At 28.4% G+C, this 16097-nt stretch overlaps 1 protein-coding gene and 1 long non-coding RNA gene across 15 annotated transcripts in view; one reads left to right on the forward strand and one right to left on the reverse strand.

The window, feature by feature from the left end:
* Trpgamma (Transient receptor potential cation channel gamma) overlaps positions 1 to 9113 on the forward strand; it is a 1234746-nt gene extending 1225633 nt beyond the window's left edge. For 4 of the 12 annotated variants that reach the window (XM_075357154.1, XM_075357157.1, XM_075357159.1 and 1 more), the window contains 3 exons: positions 957 to 998; positions 5761 to 5944; positions 7779 to 9113. In XM_075357154.1, the coding sequence (XP_075213269.1) occupies positions 957 to 998; positions 5761 to 5944; positions 7779 to 8671 (1119 nt within the window). In that variant the 3' untranslated portion in view covers positions 8672 to 9113. The remainder of the gene's footprint in view (positions 1 to 956; positions 999 to 5760; positions 5945 to 7778) is intronic. The other 8 variants (XM_075357155.1, XM_075357160.1, XM_075357156.1 and 5 more) reach the window with 4 other exon arrangements.
* LOC142319644 (uncharacterized) overlaps positions 1 to 16097 on the reverse strand; it is a 49857-nt gene that overhangs the window by 10310 nt on the left and 23450 nt on the right. The gene's annotated exons all lie outside the window — the stretch shown is intronic.

The raw sequence follows: 16097 nt of genomic DNA on the forward strand, positions 1-16097 counted from the left end.
TTAATATTAGATTCAAACTAAAGGTATTGATACAAAAAGGTATCAATACCTTTTTATATTATACATACTTCAAATAAATTTTTTTTACAACAGACCACTCAACAATCTAAAAACAGGTTTTGTGATAGTTTTGGTTATTCCTATCCATATTTATGCCAATGAAACAATGTACATTAATAATTTTTTATCCAGTACTTAACCCATTTCACTTGTCAGCATGCCAATAAATGAAACGAGAAGAAATTAATACATAAAATAGTCATTTCTCAAAATCCAGTTATAATACATATATTATTGGTATATTGTTATATTCTTAACAATACCAGTATCTTTTAGTATTTAGCATAATAACGAGATGAAAACCTCATGTTCAATAGCACAAAACTTCACATCTGATTGAATTAGTGTGAATGGTATTTTTAGATTTAAATATTTAAAAAAATATTAACAATTAGGAATTTATACATTAAAAGATTGTTGCAATAAAATTAATAATACATTTTTAATTATTTTGAAAAATATGCATGAAATTAGATGTAAGTAAATGATATAAAGCACACATTTATCAACAAAAGCATGTATTCATAACTAGTGGTTCATATGACAACAACCACAGCTAAAATATTGACAAACTTGATTATTACATGAAAGATAATAGTTATTAGTAGAAAAAATTATATAGTTAAAAAAAAATTTGTTTATGGTTAGGTAACATAATGAAGCTATTACAGTTATTTAATTGTATATTATTACAATTAATTATAATATTTGTAATGGCAATAAACTAATTGGACTTGTTTTGCTCCTTTTCCTTTCCTTTACCGTCCTTAAAATGACATAATTAATCTTTTGTAATTGATTTCATAACCGATATCAAACTTTAAAAAACTTATAACTTCAAATATTATTCAAAATTCCTATTCCTTGCCACCTGACCACCCTCTATTCTCTTTCAGAGAAAGGTTAAACAGGCAAGTGAAAGGGATTTCAGATATCAGGTAAGGAAGAATAATTTAAGCATACATAATTAATGTTAGTTATTACATAAATTACATATCTTTTGGTGTTCGTTCTAACGCAGCATATTTTTTTTTTAATTTCATTACATATTATAGCTCTGAAACTATAATCTAGTTTTTTCTTTACTTTCGAATGAATGTGTGAAGCATGTTTTAAATGGTGTTTGATATATACTGAAATAAAAAATACTCTCAGTTCTGGCATGTAAAATACATCTTATATATATATATATATATATATATATATATATATATATGAATTAAAATGCATTTGCAACTGTTGAAGAGCTTTGTTTCCTATCCTTGGGGATTGCACAAAAAAGTAGTGCTCCCTACACAAAAAAGATGCATATAAGTAAAGCCTATTCGTGTTCCTAATCAATCAATATCAGTTCTATTTATTATAAATGTTTCTTTTTCTGTTTGAGTGATCTGTCACAAAAGAATGAAATGCATGTAATTCAAAAACACCTGCATGGCTGCACCAAAATATTTAAAACAGGAAGACTGCAACAATACTTATTTTATAGAATTAGCAGAACAGTAATAGTTACAGTTTAGAGTGATCAATTAGAATATTAAAATAGCTCAGAAAAAAACAATGGCATCATTGATTTCAAATGCCAAGATCAATAAATTAAATTTTTTTTACATCCCAAAGAGGGTTGTAAGTACTGTCATATGGTTTGAATATCATTGTGAAATCCACCAGGTCATTACTAATTTAAATCTGACTAATTTTAATCATTTTGAATCATTAGTGACTTAGAGATAAGTGAGGTAACCTTTTAATTTTTTGGATATTGCAGAGATTTATGAATAGGCATTACTTTTGCTTAGCCTAACTGCTTTTAGATTTATCGCAATTTAGTCAAAATACTGTACTCAAATCTAAATACCAGCTTAAAATAACCTAATATTAAAATATGAGTAACCTTGAAAAAGCTACAACTTGTAATTCAATTCCATACTGTGTAGCATACTGTGAATTGGCATAATTTTTTATTATCATTTTTAAAATAATTTTGTTAAAGTCTGTTTTCTTTACAAGCAGTTTCTCAAACTAATTTGTTAGGATTTTAAATGTTTATTACTTTAAGGTTTGCTTACCGATTTTGTTTCTATTATTAACATCCATTTTAAATTACACTGATAACAATCTTCACTTATAAAATATAAAACATACATAATTATCTAAATAATCATAAAATATGTTATACTAAAAATAAAGCTTTCTACATAGATAATTAATTTTTTAGTTAACTTATTGAACAATTCTTTCTTTACATATTTTATCTTTTACTGCCTAAACTGTGTCAAATATTTTTTTTTTATATTTGAATAATTACAAACCCCTTTTTAAAAGATACTTATAATGTATTAAGACATGTTATAGTATTAAGTATAATGATTTAATGTTGTTAACGACTATCAGACTGTATTAAAAAATATGTTTGGTATTAGATATTATGCCTTTGCTTATTTTAAAGAAAATGTTTTTGTGGCTGTTAAATTTTATTCATTTATAGTTAATTAGTTTAATATAACAATAAGTTTTTCTTTTGACATGAAATGAATTTTCAGAAGTTGTCAAGTTCCAAGGCGGCTAATTTGCTCTTGCTTCAAGAATATAGTATAATGTGTATACTATTCTACAAATATATTCACACAGATTCTATATGCCACCATACTTCAGAGTTTTACTTGCTGGAACAAAAGTTTTGCTTATGCAGAACTGAGATATAAGAATGGGCGTGGGAAAATTAAACAAGCTAAATAGGTTAAATACATTTTAATTTTTACATATTACATGGAATAAAAAAGATATGAAAAACATACATATAAGGATATGCTGAAAATGTATTATGGGCTAGAGAAAAATTATTACTATTTTTTTACATTTTTTGAAAATTATTTTAAACATCCTAATTAAAGTAAACAAGTTAACAGAACATATAATTTATATAATATATTACTGCTACCTGTATATGGTTATTAGTTATAGTGTGCTGTATATAATTTTTTAACTGTAGTTGAGGACCATTTACAAATTGGCAAGGTTTTTTAGAGATCTTTATATTTTTAATAAAAAGACTGGTAATAAAGTATGAACAGCAAAAGTATTATCATGAGGTTATTATAACATACATCATTTCATAAATACTGTCTTTGAGGAAAATATATAACTATTGATAAAAAAAAGAACTGTGTTTTCAAAATGTTTAAGATACTTCATGTCTAACATGTGCCCATAAAATAATAGCAGGGCTTTAAATGGTTATAGCTTCAACACAAACTATTGTAGAGAGCTGTACTGTATGTTAAATGAAAGAGAAACACTTAAAAATTTAGGTGTGCAAATGTTAGCGCATGTCCAATGTTTCCAGTACACGTGCATGTTAGTCACCATGTTTGGTGACTAACATCTTCCTGGATATGTTAGAAGCATATACAGCACCTCAAATACCAGAGAATTCCATTTTCCAGTTAGACGGAGCTAACTCCTCCATATTTTGCCATAATCATGGAGGATTTTCTTAAAGAAACATCCTCAGCAATGGATAGAATGAGAAAGGTGGATTGCCTGGCCCCCACGGTTTACAGATCTTACCCTCATGAATTTCTATTTTTGGGTTTATGTAAAAACATAGGTGTATTGCATTCAAGTTTGAAATTTGGACCATTTAAAAGAAAAAATCATTGAAGCTGTTTCTTCTATCACTCCAGATGTTCTCTGCAATGTATGGCAAAAGACTGAATATCTTCTTGACATTTGCAGAGCAACTAAAGGAGCACACATCGAAATCTACTGAACAGGTAAAAATTTGAAGTGTTTCTCTTTCATTTAACATATAGTTCATCTCTCTACAGTGCTTTGTTTCAAAGCTATTACCATTTAAAACCCCACTATACTATGCGAACTGAAGGGGTTAGGTGGAATGGGCAAGTAGGATTTGTTGTACTATCTAACGAAATGACATCATCCAATAACTAATAACATGACACATATGTGTACAATTTATGTAAGATGCAAACACAACAGACTAGTACAATACAATGACTAGTATACTAGACACAACAGTTGCCACGAGGCAAACTTTCAGCTCTCATATTGTATTATTTTATGATCACTATATATACATATACTTATGCACCCTTGCCAACAATAAAACTGCAGGTTTATATGCAAACTTCTTCAGCATAATATAAAGAAATAGAAAATAGATATGAATAAAAATATTATTTTATTTTAACCCAATATGCAAATTTAATAATAAAAGTGATTGGAATATCCCTTGATATATTTCATTGTATGGTGGTTAAAAGGATGATGATGGAAATTATGGAGTATGTGGTAAGTCAAAAAAATTAAAGAGTGCTAGCCAGTGATAACTTAATATAAAGTATACTAATATTTATACAATAAGTAAAAGATGAAGCCTAGCTTTAAAATCACATACCACATCTGTACAAATTAATAAAAGTATTATTCATTGCTTTGTTTTATTATGAATATTATCATATAATTTATCATTGCACTATACTTACTACTAAGGAAAAAACTAGCTTACATTTTCCATATTTTTCAAATATTGCAGATTGCAGTTGAGAAGAAAATGTAGGATATTCAAATTACAACAATCAAAAGTCATTTAGAGAAGATATTTCAACTTTTGAGTATTATAGGAAAGTTTCAACCATGTAGAACAATGAGTTCTTTTAAATTCAGCAATTTAAAAAAATATTTATTTTGTTCACTAATTCCAGACTCTTGCAAAATAGTTTAAGTCATATTTATTGTAAACATGAAGATTCTTCTGCAACCATGAATGTATTATTGAGAGAAATGATGTATAATTTTCAAGAAGAAGAGTTAGATTGTGCAAATGTACAGTCCTATTTCTGTGGTATACTAGAAAATAGACACCCGTTAGGTAAACATTTATTATACAAATAAATTTTTCAAAATTTAAATCATAGTATCCACTCTTTTCAGTGACTATAAATATCATTATTAAAATGATTTACCTAATTGTTCAGTCCTATGTATAATTTGTGAATAGAAAAACAATAACACAACAATCCATCAAAATGCTTAATAAATATTCTTAAAGATTTAAATAATTACATATATAAAGAAATTTACATACATAATGTTGCGTTAATGTGTATGTTTGTGTTTGCCCATAGTTGTCAAATTATACTTAACATATATATTTAAACTTGAAAATAATTTTAGTTAATATTAAGCATGAAGAGAATTACACATAATTTTGTTCTACAGTTGTCATTTTGATGTAGATTTGAAACAGTTGATCAGATGGCTATTAAATTGAATTGTAATTACCAAAATCATTTATATAAGGAAATTTACAATATTTTTTGTAGCATAATATTTATGTAACACAAATACTGCACTGTTTTAAAACAAAATTAGATTGGGATTAATGAGTTTTTACAACAAGAAAGTTCTTTCAAGTTAATTTGATTTTCTTACTCAAATAAAACAGTTATTGGGATTTTTTTTTATTTTCATATTTATATAGAATACTAAAACCAATGCATACTTCCAATTTAGCAATTTAAATTTAGTGTTGAGTAATATCAAATAACCCTCTATAAAAAAAATTGTAAATGTTATGAACCAATATGAACATTTTTTACATCTTAATAAATAAATAAGATTTATTGAATATTAATTAAATTTGTTTAAATTAGAGTAATTTTTAATCTTTTTTAGACTATAATGCGAAACTTGGTACGTCGGTATGTAACAGTGGAGCAAAGAAAAGCAGAAAATGAAGGAGTTACAGAAGATGATGTAAATGAAATAAAACAAGATATTTCTGCATTCCGATGTGAATTGATTGAAATTCTAAAAAACTCTGGTATGAATACATCAACAGCTGCTGGAGCTGGGCCAGGTATATATCTAAAAATGAATGTGTGTTTATTCCGTATATGTTCCTACATCATTCATCAGATTGGGATGAAACTTTAGTGAATTGTGCGCATGCCCACAAAGGTTTCTGAATTAGTTTGGACCCACTTGCATATTGCAACCCACGTGCACCGTAACTGCACTGCAACAAAACGTATATTGCAGGGGTATTCCATTTTAATTCAATAAATGATCAGCGGATCACTATTTTTTATTTTGATGATATTTGGTATATGATAACTACCCATCTTGTAGTAGCCAAAATATACTTTATTATATTTTCAAAAAAAATTTTTCTTGAGTAATAAACTTTTTTCTAACTCGCCAACAGGTAAAAACAGCTATTTTCGTCACTTTTTTCATGAGCTGTACTATTCTTATTTTACATTGTGCAGCGGATAAAAATCTTTTTTGGAAATAGTAAGAATGGAACTTCATCTCAGTGTACTCAAAATTCATTTTGTTATATAACCCAATCTTGTAATGTTTACTTAAGTTACGTTTATAAATTGTTTTTTTTTTCAAATTTTGGGCCCAAAATAAATAATGAAGTGTAACAGGCCCTTACCCTAAATAATAATTAGGGTAACGGCCTATTTTTCACCCTTTAACTCTTAGGTACTAGTAGAATTATAATAAAAGTAAATTGGACTGTTACCAAGTGTTCTTCATTAAAAAAATGGCTGCCACATTGTAAAATTTTGAAAATTTTCATTTTTGGGGCCCAAAAACCACATTTGGGAATGGGTAGTATTTTCATTATGGGTTTGGTTTTATGTTGCTCCTGTATTTATAATTTTATAGAAACTTTCAGCCAGCTGTTCTCATGCACTAATTTCCTTCTTATTTTCCCATAATTATGTATTTGAAAACCTTAATATGTAAATAAATTCACAATCTCTACATTTCTTTCTTCTATTTTTATTCTACTTTCCTTTATAATGTTACTTTGCTTGACAGTTATTTGTGTTTCCACATCTTATTATTTTATCTCACTTACTGATCTAATCCTAGACCTGTTGTTCACTATTTCCTATATGTCAGTTTATTTGCTTTCTGAGCAAATTCTAAATGAACAATCATACTATCATTCCTCCTTGACTACCATTATGTATCCTAACCTGTTATACAATTCATTCGTTACATTAATAAACAAGAGAGGTAAAAGAACTCTTTTTGTCTTAAGTTGAAATTTGAACATCACAATTTTCAGAAAAGCCTATAAAAGATTTTACATTGCATTCATTCATTCAATATGCCATTCAACCAACCCCAATAATGTTTCATAATTTCAATCAACCCTATTGGTAACTTTATCTTCAACAGATATTTATTTCCTAAGAATATAATATAATATTGAACACAAGATAAAATGAATGTTAAATAAAAATTTAAAGTATAACAATATGAGGCTAAATAATTCATAATGTCTATATTTTCATGTCAAATTCTTATGAATATTGTCATTCCAATCCATATTGCAATATGCTTCATTTTCAATGAAGGATTGTCATAAAGTAAAGAAGGAAGCAGCAGACTGTGCAAGATAGCAAGCTAGACAATACATAGGAATTTCATTAGTCAGTCTATAGTTGCTCATATTATCACAGAACATATTGACAAACAACCTCATTATATATTTTAACAGATGAAGCCCATTATTCTACAAAATAATACATCTTATATTTTATTGTTGTCACTCCATACTTAATTTGTTAAATGGTATCAATTTTCAAATATGAATGATTTTCTATTTCTTCTTCATCCTCTCATTAATGAAGAGTATTTACTTCTTAAAATTGTTTTTTTTTTTTTAGCAGGTGCAGGTGGTAAGAAAAATCGACAAAAAGAGAGAAGATTAATGAAAGGTTTCAACATTGCTCCTCCACCAGCAAGCAGCAGTACAAGCTCATTACCCCCAGTAGCAGAACTCATTGCCAGCCTGCAGATGCACAACGAAAACTCTTCTTCACATGAACTTTTTGGATCTACTATATCAGGACTCCTTGGCTCAACACCAGGATTAACTATGCGTCGTACTTACACAGCACACACAAAAGAGCACAATCAACAGCATCACCCACATCATGGCTTACGTGGACTAATGTTCAAACGAAATTCTTCACGAAAACGGCGATGGGATAGTCTAATTGAAGCAGCAAAATCAGGTCGAGTTGGCAGACTGATTAATCGTAGTCGCTCAGAAGATTCTGTTTGCAATGGAAATAATGGTGGTCGTCTCAGACACAGTCCACTCTCTGACAATAATGTTACAGATACAGATTCAAACCCTAGTCTTATGGAAAACCGTGAACCGAGTCTTGGACTTTCTATTTTACGACACAAACGACTTGTATTCTCCAGTTCACGTAATTCAAAAGGTGAAACCGGATCCAGTCTAGATTCTAAAGAACCAACCCAGCTTAAATCCAAACTTAAAAGAGCATCCAGTGTTCCGGCTAGAGGGACAGAACAAGAAAGTGTAGAACATACAGAATCACACGAACAAACACAATCACAACAACAATCAGTTGATATTCAACCTCAGACAATATTAACTCCTTCAACGACAGAAGAAAGTGTCACAACAGGCAATGATAACTCCAACAGTGATCCAACAAAACGCCATAATGGACTTGTTACCGTAATACCTAATTTACCTGGTATTCAACCAGTTAGTGGACATAATGTTTCTGCAGGATGGCTTTAATAAGAATTATAATGACTCATAACACAACTATTAAACAAACAAAATAATGCTAGTATCTACTTTTTAAACCAGTGAACTAACGTGATTTAAACTATGAATTATGTTGACCAGTAATTAAGTGCACCTGAAAAGACATAAATTATTATTAATTGTATTGTTTAAAAAAAATATAACTATTTTATAATACTTTGAAAGGAAAACAACATTTGGAAATATATATATTATATACGTATTAAGAATACTATTTCATAAAATTTAATATTATGTCCGTAAAATATATTGTTTATTTAATAATAGATGGTATACATTGTGTACATAAAATATGTACATAATTATTTTATTAGGTAATGTGTATCATTTATAAGATGATAAAAGTTAATTGTTTTAATATATTAATAATAAAGAAACTGTTAATATAATCGTGATAAAATCAAAATGCTTGCTAACTGGATTTCACTTTATTAACTCTAAACCTCAAAAAATATATATGTTCATAGAAACAATTTGGAACAAAGACTTGCATATTTATGTCCGAAGTTAGGTTATTGAAACTTCAAAATTTATATTCATGTACAATAAAAAAATGCATTGGCCATTGTTAATTCAAATATAGATCAAAATGACTTACTATGTCAAACATACTTCTTTTATCATTGAAAATTTTGCCAAAATAGCATCCAGCAAGGGTCATACAAGCACTATATAACATTCCATGTTTTAAATATTTTATACCTCTTTCTCTAATGTAACAGTATTTTGTATGTTTGTGAAGAACTCCTAGTGGTGTAATTTAATATAGTATGAGGGTGGATTAAATATAAATAATACTTTTCATTTAAAATCATTTTATTTGCAGTAAAAACGTAGCAAGTTTTCTTAATTATTCTAGATAGTGTCCTCCTTTAGAAATGCATTTTACTCAATGAATCAGTAACTTTTTCATCCCATCATTGTAAAAAGGAGTGGATTATGTTGTTGAATTGTTGGCCTCCCAGAGCTTCTTTGAGTGGTCCAAAAAAAAATTTTAAAAATGCATGGTGATAAATCTGGGCTGTATAGAGTACTCCAGTGATGTCCATCTCATTTCTTTCAGTTTTTTGTTTGTGAAAACTATAGAATGGGGCCTTGCATTTGTCATGGAGAAGAATCACCTCCTGTATTGGTTGGGCAGATCTTTTGCAGCGATAAACAAGTTTAACCTTGCTTAAAAGCTCTCATTAATATGCCATATTGATGGTCTGCGATCAAGCAAAACATCCAAGTGTAAATCACCGTGCCAGTTCCAAAATATAGTAGCAAGCACCTTGCCAGCTGACAGCCAAGACTTTGCTTTCAAGGGAACTGCCTCACCCATTTTTCTTAACAACATGCTGACTTGTTTCGATTCAGGCATGTAATGACGTATTCATATTTCATCGCAGGTAATGACATAATTTAAAAATCCATCACCATCTTGTGTAAACCTTGTTGAGAACCATACACAAAACTGCAAACATGCCAATTTCTGTTCTTCAGACAAAAGATGAGGGACCCATGGGGCAGGCTCTCAAAGAAACCTTTTTGATTATGGATTGAGTGCTTCCATTACTTACTCCAACCTCAGAATAAATTTCAAAAACTGTCGAACTGTTCTGCTCCATAATCCTCGTTCATGGGCAACAATCGTGGCTCTTGTTTTCAGCCTCTTCATGACCCTGCATGAATGTTTTATGCCAGCCAAAAACACATGGCCTTGACAGTATTTGATGACTGAACTGTGCCACCAGTCTTCGCAAAATTTAGGCCGATTTTACATCTTCATGAGCAAGAAATTTGATGATGATGATGATGATGAGTTGCACAGTAGTAGGGTATTCCTCTTTATCAAACTTTGTGTGCAATCTATTGACAGGATCTCAAGTTCTTCCCCTCTTGACATCCCCACCTGACAGTCTCTGAGTGGCAGTCGCTTTGTTCAGTGTTATTAATCCAAAATGAATATTTTCATTTATATTTGATACACACTAATACTTAAATGATCATTAACCATTTATTGTCAAAATAAAAATACCAAATCCAAGAAGATGAGAAAGAAATACATGAGTTTACAAGCTTCTTTTTAACACATGTTTAATATTTTTAATTGAATAAAAAATTATACAAAGTAAACAAATGACAAAACTAACTATGTCCAATACGATAAGCAAGATGCTTTTATTTTTAAAAAAAGATTTAAAGAGAGATTATTTTAATAACATGGTGATCTGAATTGAAGTCATTTACATGAATGAACCAAATCAAAAAGTGGAATATGAAGCTTCAGGGACTGAAGGTAAGTACTGAGAAAAGTCAGATGATTGGTAGTTAAAAAAGATAAAAATCATGACAAAAGAATTAAATGTTGAAATTTGTTACTTTAAAAGAAGAAAAATGTTTTGCTATTGATATTCCTGCTGATGAAAGTATGACCAGAGTGATAAAGTCAGTTAAATAAAAGAAGAAGGTTCTTTTTAAGTGTTCACCACTTGTTACAGGATAAAAATGTTTCATAGTAAGTAGAAATGGTGTAACCAAATTACTTGCCAATAGTTATATGTGCATCTGAATCTAGGATCATCGCAGAAAAAGATTGAACTGCAGTTCAGATAGAAAAGGCATACTTCTTGATAAGAATATTTTTCAGAACTAGAATAATGAAGTAAGAACCACTAAAATACATGAAAAATTAAAATTATATAGTATTTTAAGAATGACAAGAGAATAAAAGAAGAATGACTGTCTAAAGAAGCATGTAATGACAATCAGGAACAGAAGTAGACTTGTCTGAAGATGGACTGACAATGCAAGATCGTGGATACCAGTGTTCTTTGGTGGTTGGGTTTCAATTAACCACACATCTCAGGATTGGTCAAACATCTCAGGATTCATCCTCTGAAGTATTATCTAAAAACGGTAGTTACCGGAGGCTAAACAGGAAAAAGAAGAAGAGGACTGACAATGCAAAATCTGATATAGAAGAACAAATAATTTCCTGATACTAAATAGAATTTGGTGTCACCAGTAACATTATCACTGATATGATTGCAAGAGTCAGTTAACCTAGATTATGATTGCATACATCTGGATATGAAAAATATGCTGAACAAGTTTTTAATATAACTGGTGGTCTCTGCCACCAATTATTCTAGGTTTATCAACTCTTGTTAAAACATTTCACCTACAAAAAAAACAAAAACATTTAGAAGCAAATTTTCAAGTAAATTATTTTGAGAATAATAATAATTATTCTTAAGGTAGTCATTACTTATTTTCATATTATCATTAAAATTTATTAAAAAATGTGTCAAATTTTTTTATCTCATTTTAGACTCCCTTTATCAACATAATTTTCCATTCTTTCTTTGTCATATACGTGCACACTTATATCAATACCACACATCATATTGTAAATGATCAGATTAATTTCTTTACAATCATATATATAGTGATCATTTTTTTGTGATTTTTATATAATGTGCAACTAATGATTTATAATTTTTATGATCGATTAACAAAAACTGTATTTTTCAAACAAACCTTTTTCGTGGGAGATATTTTTTATTGTGTAGTCCTTTTTAATGTTAGTTATTACCTCTGAAGTTAATATTTTTCAAATTTTAAGAGATTACTGTAAATTTGTCAAATACTTTTTATAATTAATTAACATTAAAAAAAATCACTTTTTAAAAGAATTAAATTATATAATTTTAAAATTAATCTTAATTGCATGTAGGCGTACTAATTTTTAATAACATTTTCATTTCAGTTGCTACACTTAAAAAAGGCAAAATATTCTATTCAAGAGCTATTTAGTAATATTATCAAAAAGGTACAATTAGAACATTCGATTTTTAGAAACATTAAGTTCCTGTCCAGTTTACAATATGGTAAAAATTTTTTTGTAATACTTTTCTTATGAATTTGGTATTATATTTCTTCAAGTGCATCTATTTTTCACATTTTAATTTTTTTTTTTTTTGAGAGGTTAGTTTTGTACTTCTTTGATTGTAATTTCTTGAAATGTTTATCAACTCAAAATTTTTAATTTTACTTTAAAGTATAAAAAAACACAATTCTAATCCCAAATTTTATATAAAATAAGAAATTATTTAAAATAGTCTAATGGAAAAAATTACTATAGCAGAAAGCATGCCATTTGTATAACATTTACTGCTTATACTCGGCATTAAAAATCTTCATTCCACAGAAGCCCTCCCTTAAAATCTTGACATTATTCTCTATATGTCCTTTGGATTGTTTATTGTATAATATAATTATAACTTATAATATTTAAGACCCCTTTCTGGATACAAATATTCAACAAATAATAATGTTTAATATGAAATTTTATTACATTCTGTGTAAAAAAATCACAAGAACTCTCACTAATAAACAAATAATTTAATAGCTTAATATATTTAAAAGTACATCCAAGAAGAATGACCATCAAGGGAGCCTGGCTTGAATGCTTAAGAACCTCTTATAAACAAAGTGAGCAGTACTTCCAAAAAAATAAATAATACTATAGTTTATAATAAATAAATAAATTTGAATATTTTAAAATTCAGAAAGCAAAAATCATTTTTGATAACGACATTAATATTTATTCATTAATTAAAGACAAGGAACAGGCAAACACAAACATAATAATACGTATATATTCACTTTGATGATCAGCTGCAGAAGAGCTACAAAAGCAAGTAAAAAGGTGACAGTATTTTATTTTTAATCCAAATTTAAAAAAAAAAATTTACCATATCACATATGAACTTTATACATTATTTGAACGTGTCTATTAAATATCTAGATAATTGTTTTAACATAAACATATTTTGTCACTTACATTACTTAAGTTTGACATTGCATATCATCCAAAATATAAAAAAAATAATAATTTATAGAACAGAATAAATTAATTTTTCCAAATATTTTAGAAGCTTCAGGTACATAGTTATTTTATGTAAAAATTAAAAATAGAGATAGTTTAGGTGATCTTGTTCATTAAAAGCAATTGTAAAACAAAAATTCTTTTTTTAATAATTTAGTTTGTATAATAAATATATTTATTTGTTTTAATTACAGGCATAATTATTTTATAAAATTAAAAGAATCATTAAAATAATAATTTATTAAATTTATTTATTTTTTGATGTACGATTTTTTTTAAATTTTTTGAGGTTGTTCAGAAAATAACTGAACATTTTTAATTACGCGCCAACAGAGATATTTAGTGATTATTGTGTTCTACATAATCTCTATAACCGCATGTTCTGGATTATTGATATCTCGTTTAGTTTTTGTGTTATTGTTATTTGAGTGTCATGTGTTTAAGTGTTAGCAGCGATTTTTGTCAATAATTAATGTAATTTACCTTAACAGCAAATTGATAACGTTCTCTAGATCTTTCGGCTTACTTGGAAGCCATCATAAAGTTAAATTGCAACCTAAATTGTTTAAATTTTGACTTTAATGCATTAATTTTAACAACTGATGATGGCTTCCAGGTAAACCGAAAGATCTTGAAAACGTATCAACGTGCTGGTAAGGTGGATTATACTAATTGTTAATTTATTTATTTATTTAACATGTCAGCGGTACCATGTTTGAGAAATTGATTTTTGTAAATGTACGATTTTCGGGAGCAACGATACATATGTAAAATTTTGCGTGAAACTGGGGAAAACTTTCACAGAAACGTTTCAACTTTTGAAACAAACTTATGATGCTGTAGGTCGTACGCAATGTTTACGATTTAAAAGTGGTCGTCAGTCGATTTACGATGATCTTCGACCGGTAAGGCTTTCAACTTTGACTGATGACACCCAAATAAAGAAAATCAATGATCTGATGCGTGCAAATCGCCGATTGACTTGTCACAGAACTTGCAGATGAGATTAGCATCTCAATTGGATCATGCCATGACATTTTGACTGAAAAATTGAACATGCATCAAGTTGCAGCAAACTTTGTTCCTCGTTTGATGACCGAACGGCAGAAACAACATCGAGTGGACGTTTGTCGGCAACTTCGTAAATAAGCTGATGACGATGAAATGTTCATGCAAAGGGTCATAACGGGAGACGAAAGCTGGGTTTACGGCTACGATATTGAGACACGTTCAATTATCAAAAAATCTCTTCTGACACTTAAACATGTTGCACTCAAATAACAATAACATGTAACCTAAACGAGATATCAACAACCCAAAAACGTGGGGTTACAGAGAAGGTTATGCGGAACACAACGCTGCCAAGCATACGTTACTACATATCTACGTTAGCTTGTACTTAAAAATGTTCGGTTACTTTCTGAACAGACCTCGTATATTGTGATGTAACTGTTCTTGTAATAATTTATTATCATTGTTCATATTCTCTGTTAACTAATTAATTTCCACTTTACAGTTTCATTTAACCTATCCAAAAAGTAAAAGGAAAGTAAACTTATCATTTACACAAGTGACATTTACACATACAACTAATTCGAAAATAATAAGCTGTTTCTGCTTCAGTAGCAAAAACAACTTTAAAATATAGTAGTCTGAATTTCCAACTCTTTAATTTTTAAATTAAGTAGCAGAGATTTATATTGATATAATTTTTATCATTAGAGATCTAAGAGTCAATGACTTAATTTAAAAAATTTCTTTATCAGTGTAATGTGCAAGTTTTAAGATTTTATAATTGTTTGAAAGAGTTAAAAGGGTATATAAAAAGAAAAATTTTGCCATTTACTACAAAAAAGTGACATAATAATAATTAAAATTTCTGAAAAAAATAGCAATTTATTAAATTTGTTTTCTAACAATAAATTTTGGCTTACATAATACTGATATAACAAAAATAATCTAGATTAAATGCAGCTAGCAAAAATTGATAGCCGATTCTCTTTTCAATGAAATCCATTTAGCAGTTAAAAATAAGAAATCATGAAAATTTACAAAACGCAAATAAATGTACCATTTGAATGTCTGCATTTTTACAACTGTAAATGGTTAATTTTATGTTAATGGTATCATGTATGTTATCAAAGCCTTAAAAGTGTCTAAGTGACACGCCTTATTTAAAAGGTGCACATCAATGCACAGTTTGTCCAATAAAATTCCTGTTCACTTCATTTCAACTAGAATGTTTATTTAATTAAAACCTATACATATTTCAACAATACTCAATTTATTCTAATGTATGACATGTGTGCGCATATTTTAATGAATATAAAATTCAACAATGTTTTATCCTTAGAATGCCAATCAAGAAATATCATTACAAAATTTATCATTTGTTAGTTTTTAAACAAAATAGTAAAACGTTGTCTATAAAAAATTACAGTATTATTATAACAGATAAGGAAATGAATAAATTTTATGCTATATTAGAAATGAAGATGAAGTTGGAAATGTATTTTATAT

This window comes from Lycorma delicatula, chromosome 2 (assembly GCF_047948215.1).
Source record: "Lycorma delicatula isolate Av1 chromosome 2, ASM4794821v1, whole genome shotgun sequence".
NCBI lineage: Eukaryota > Metazoa > Arthropoda > Insecta > Hemiptera > Fulgoridae > Lycorma > Lycorma delicatula.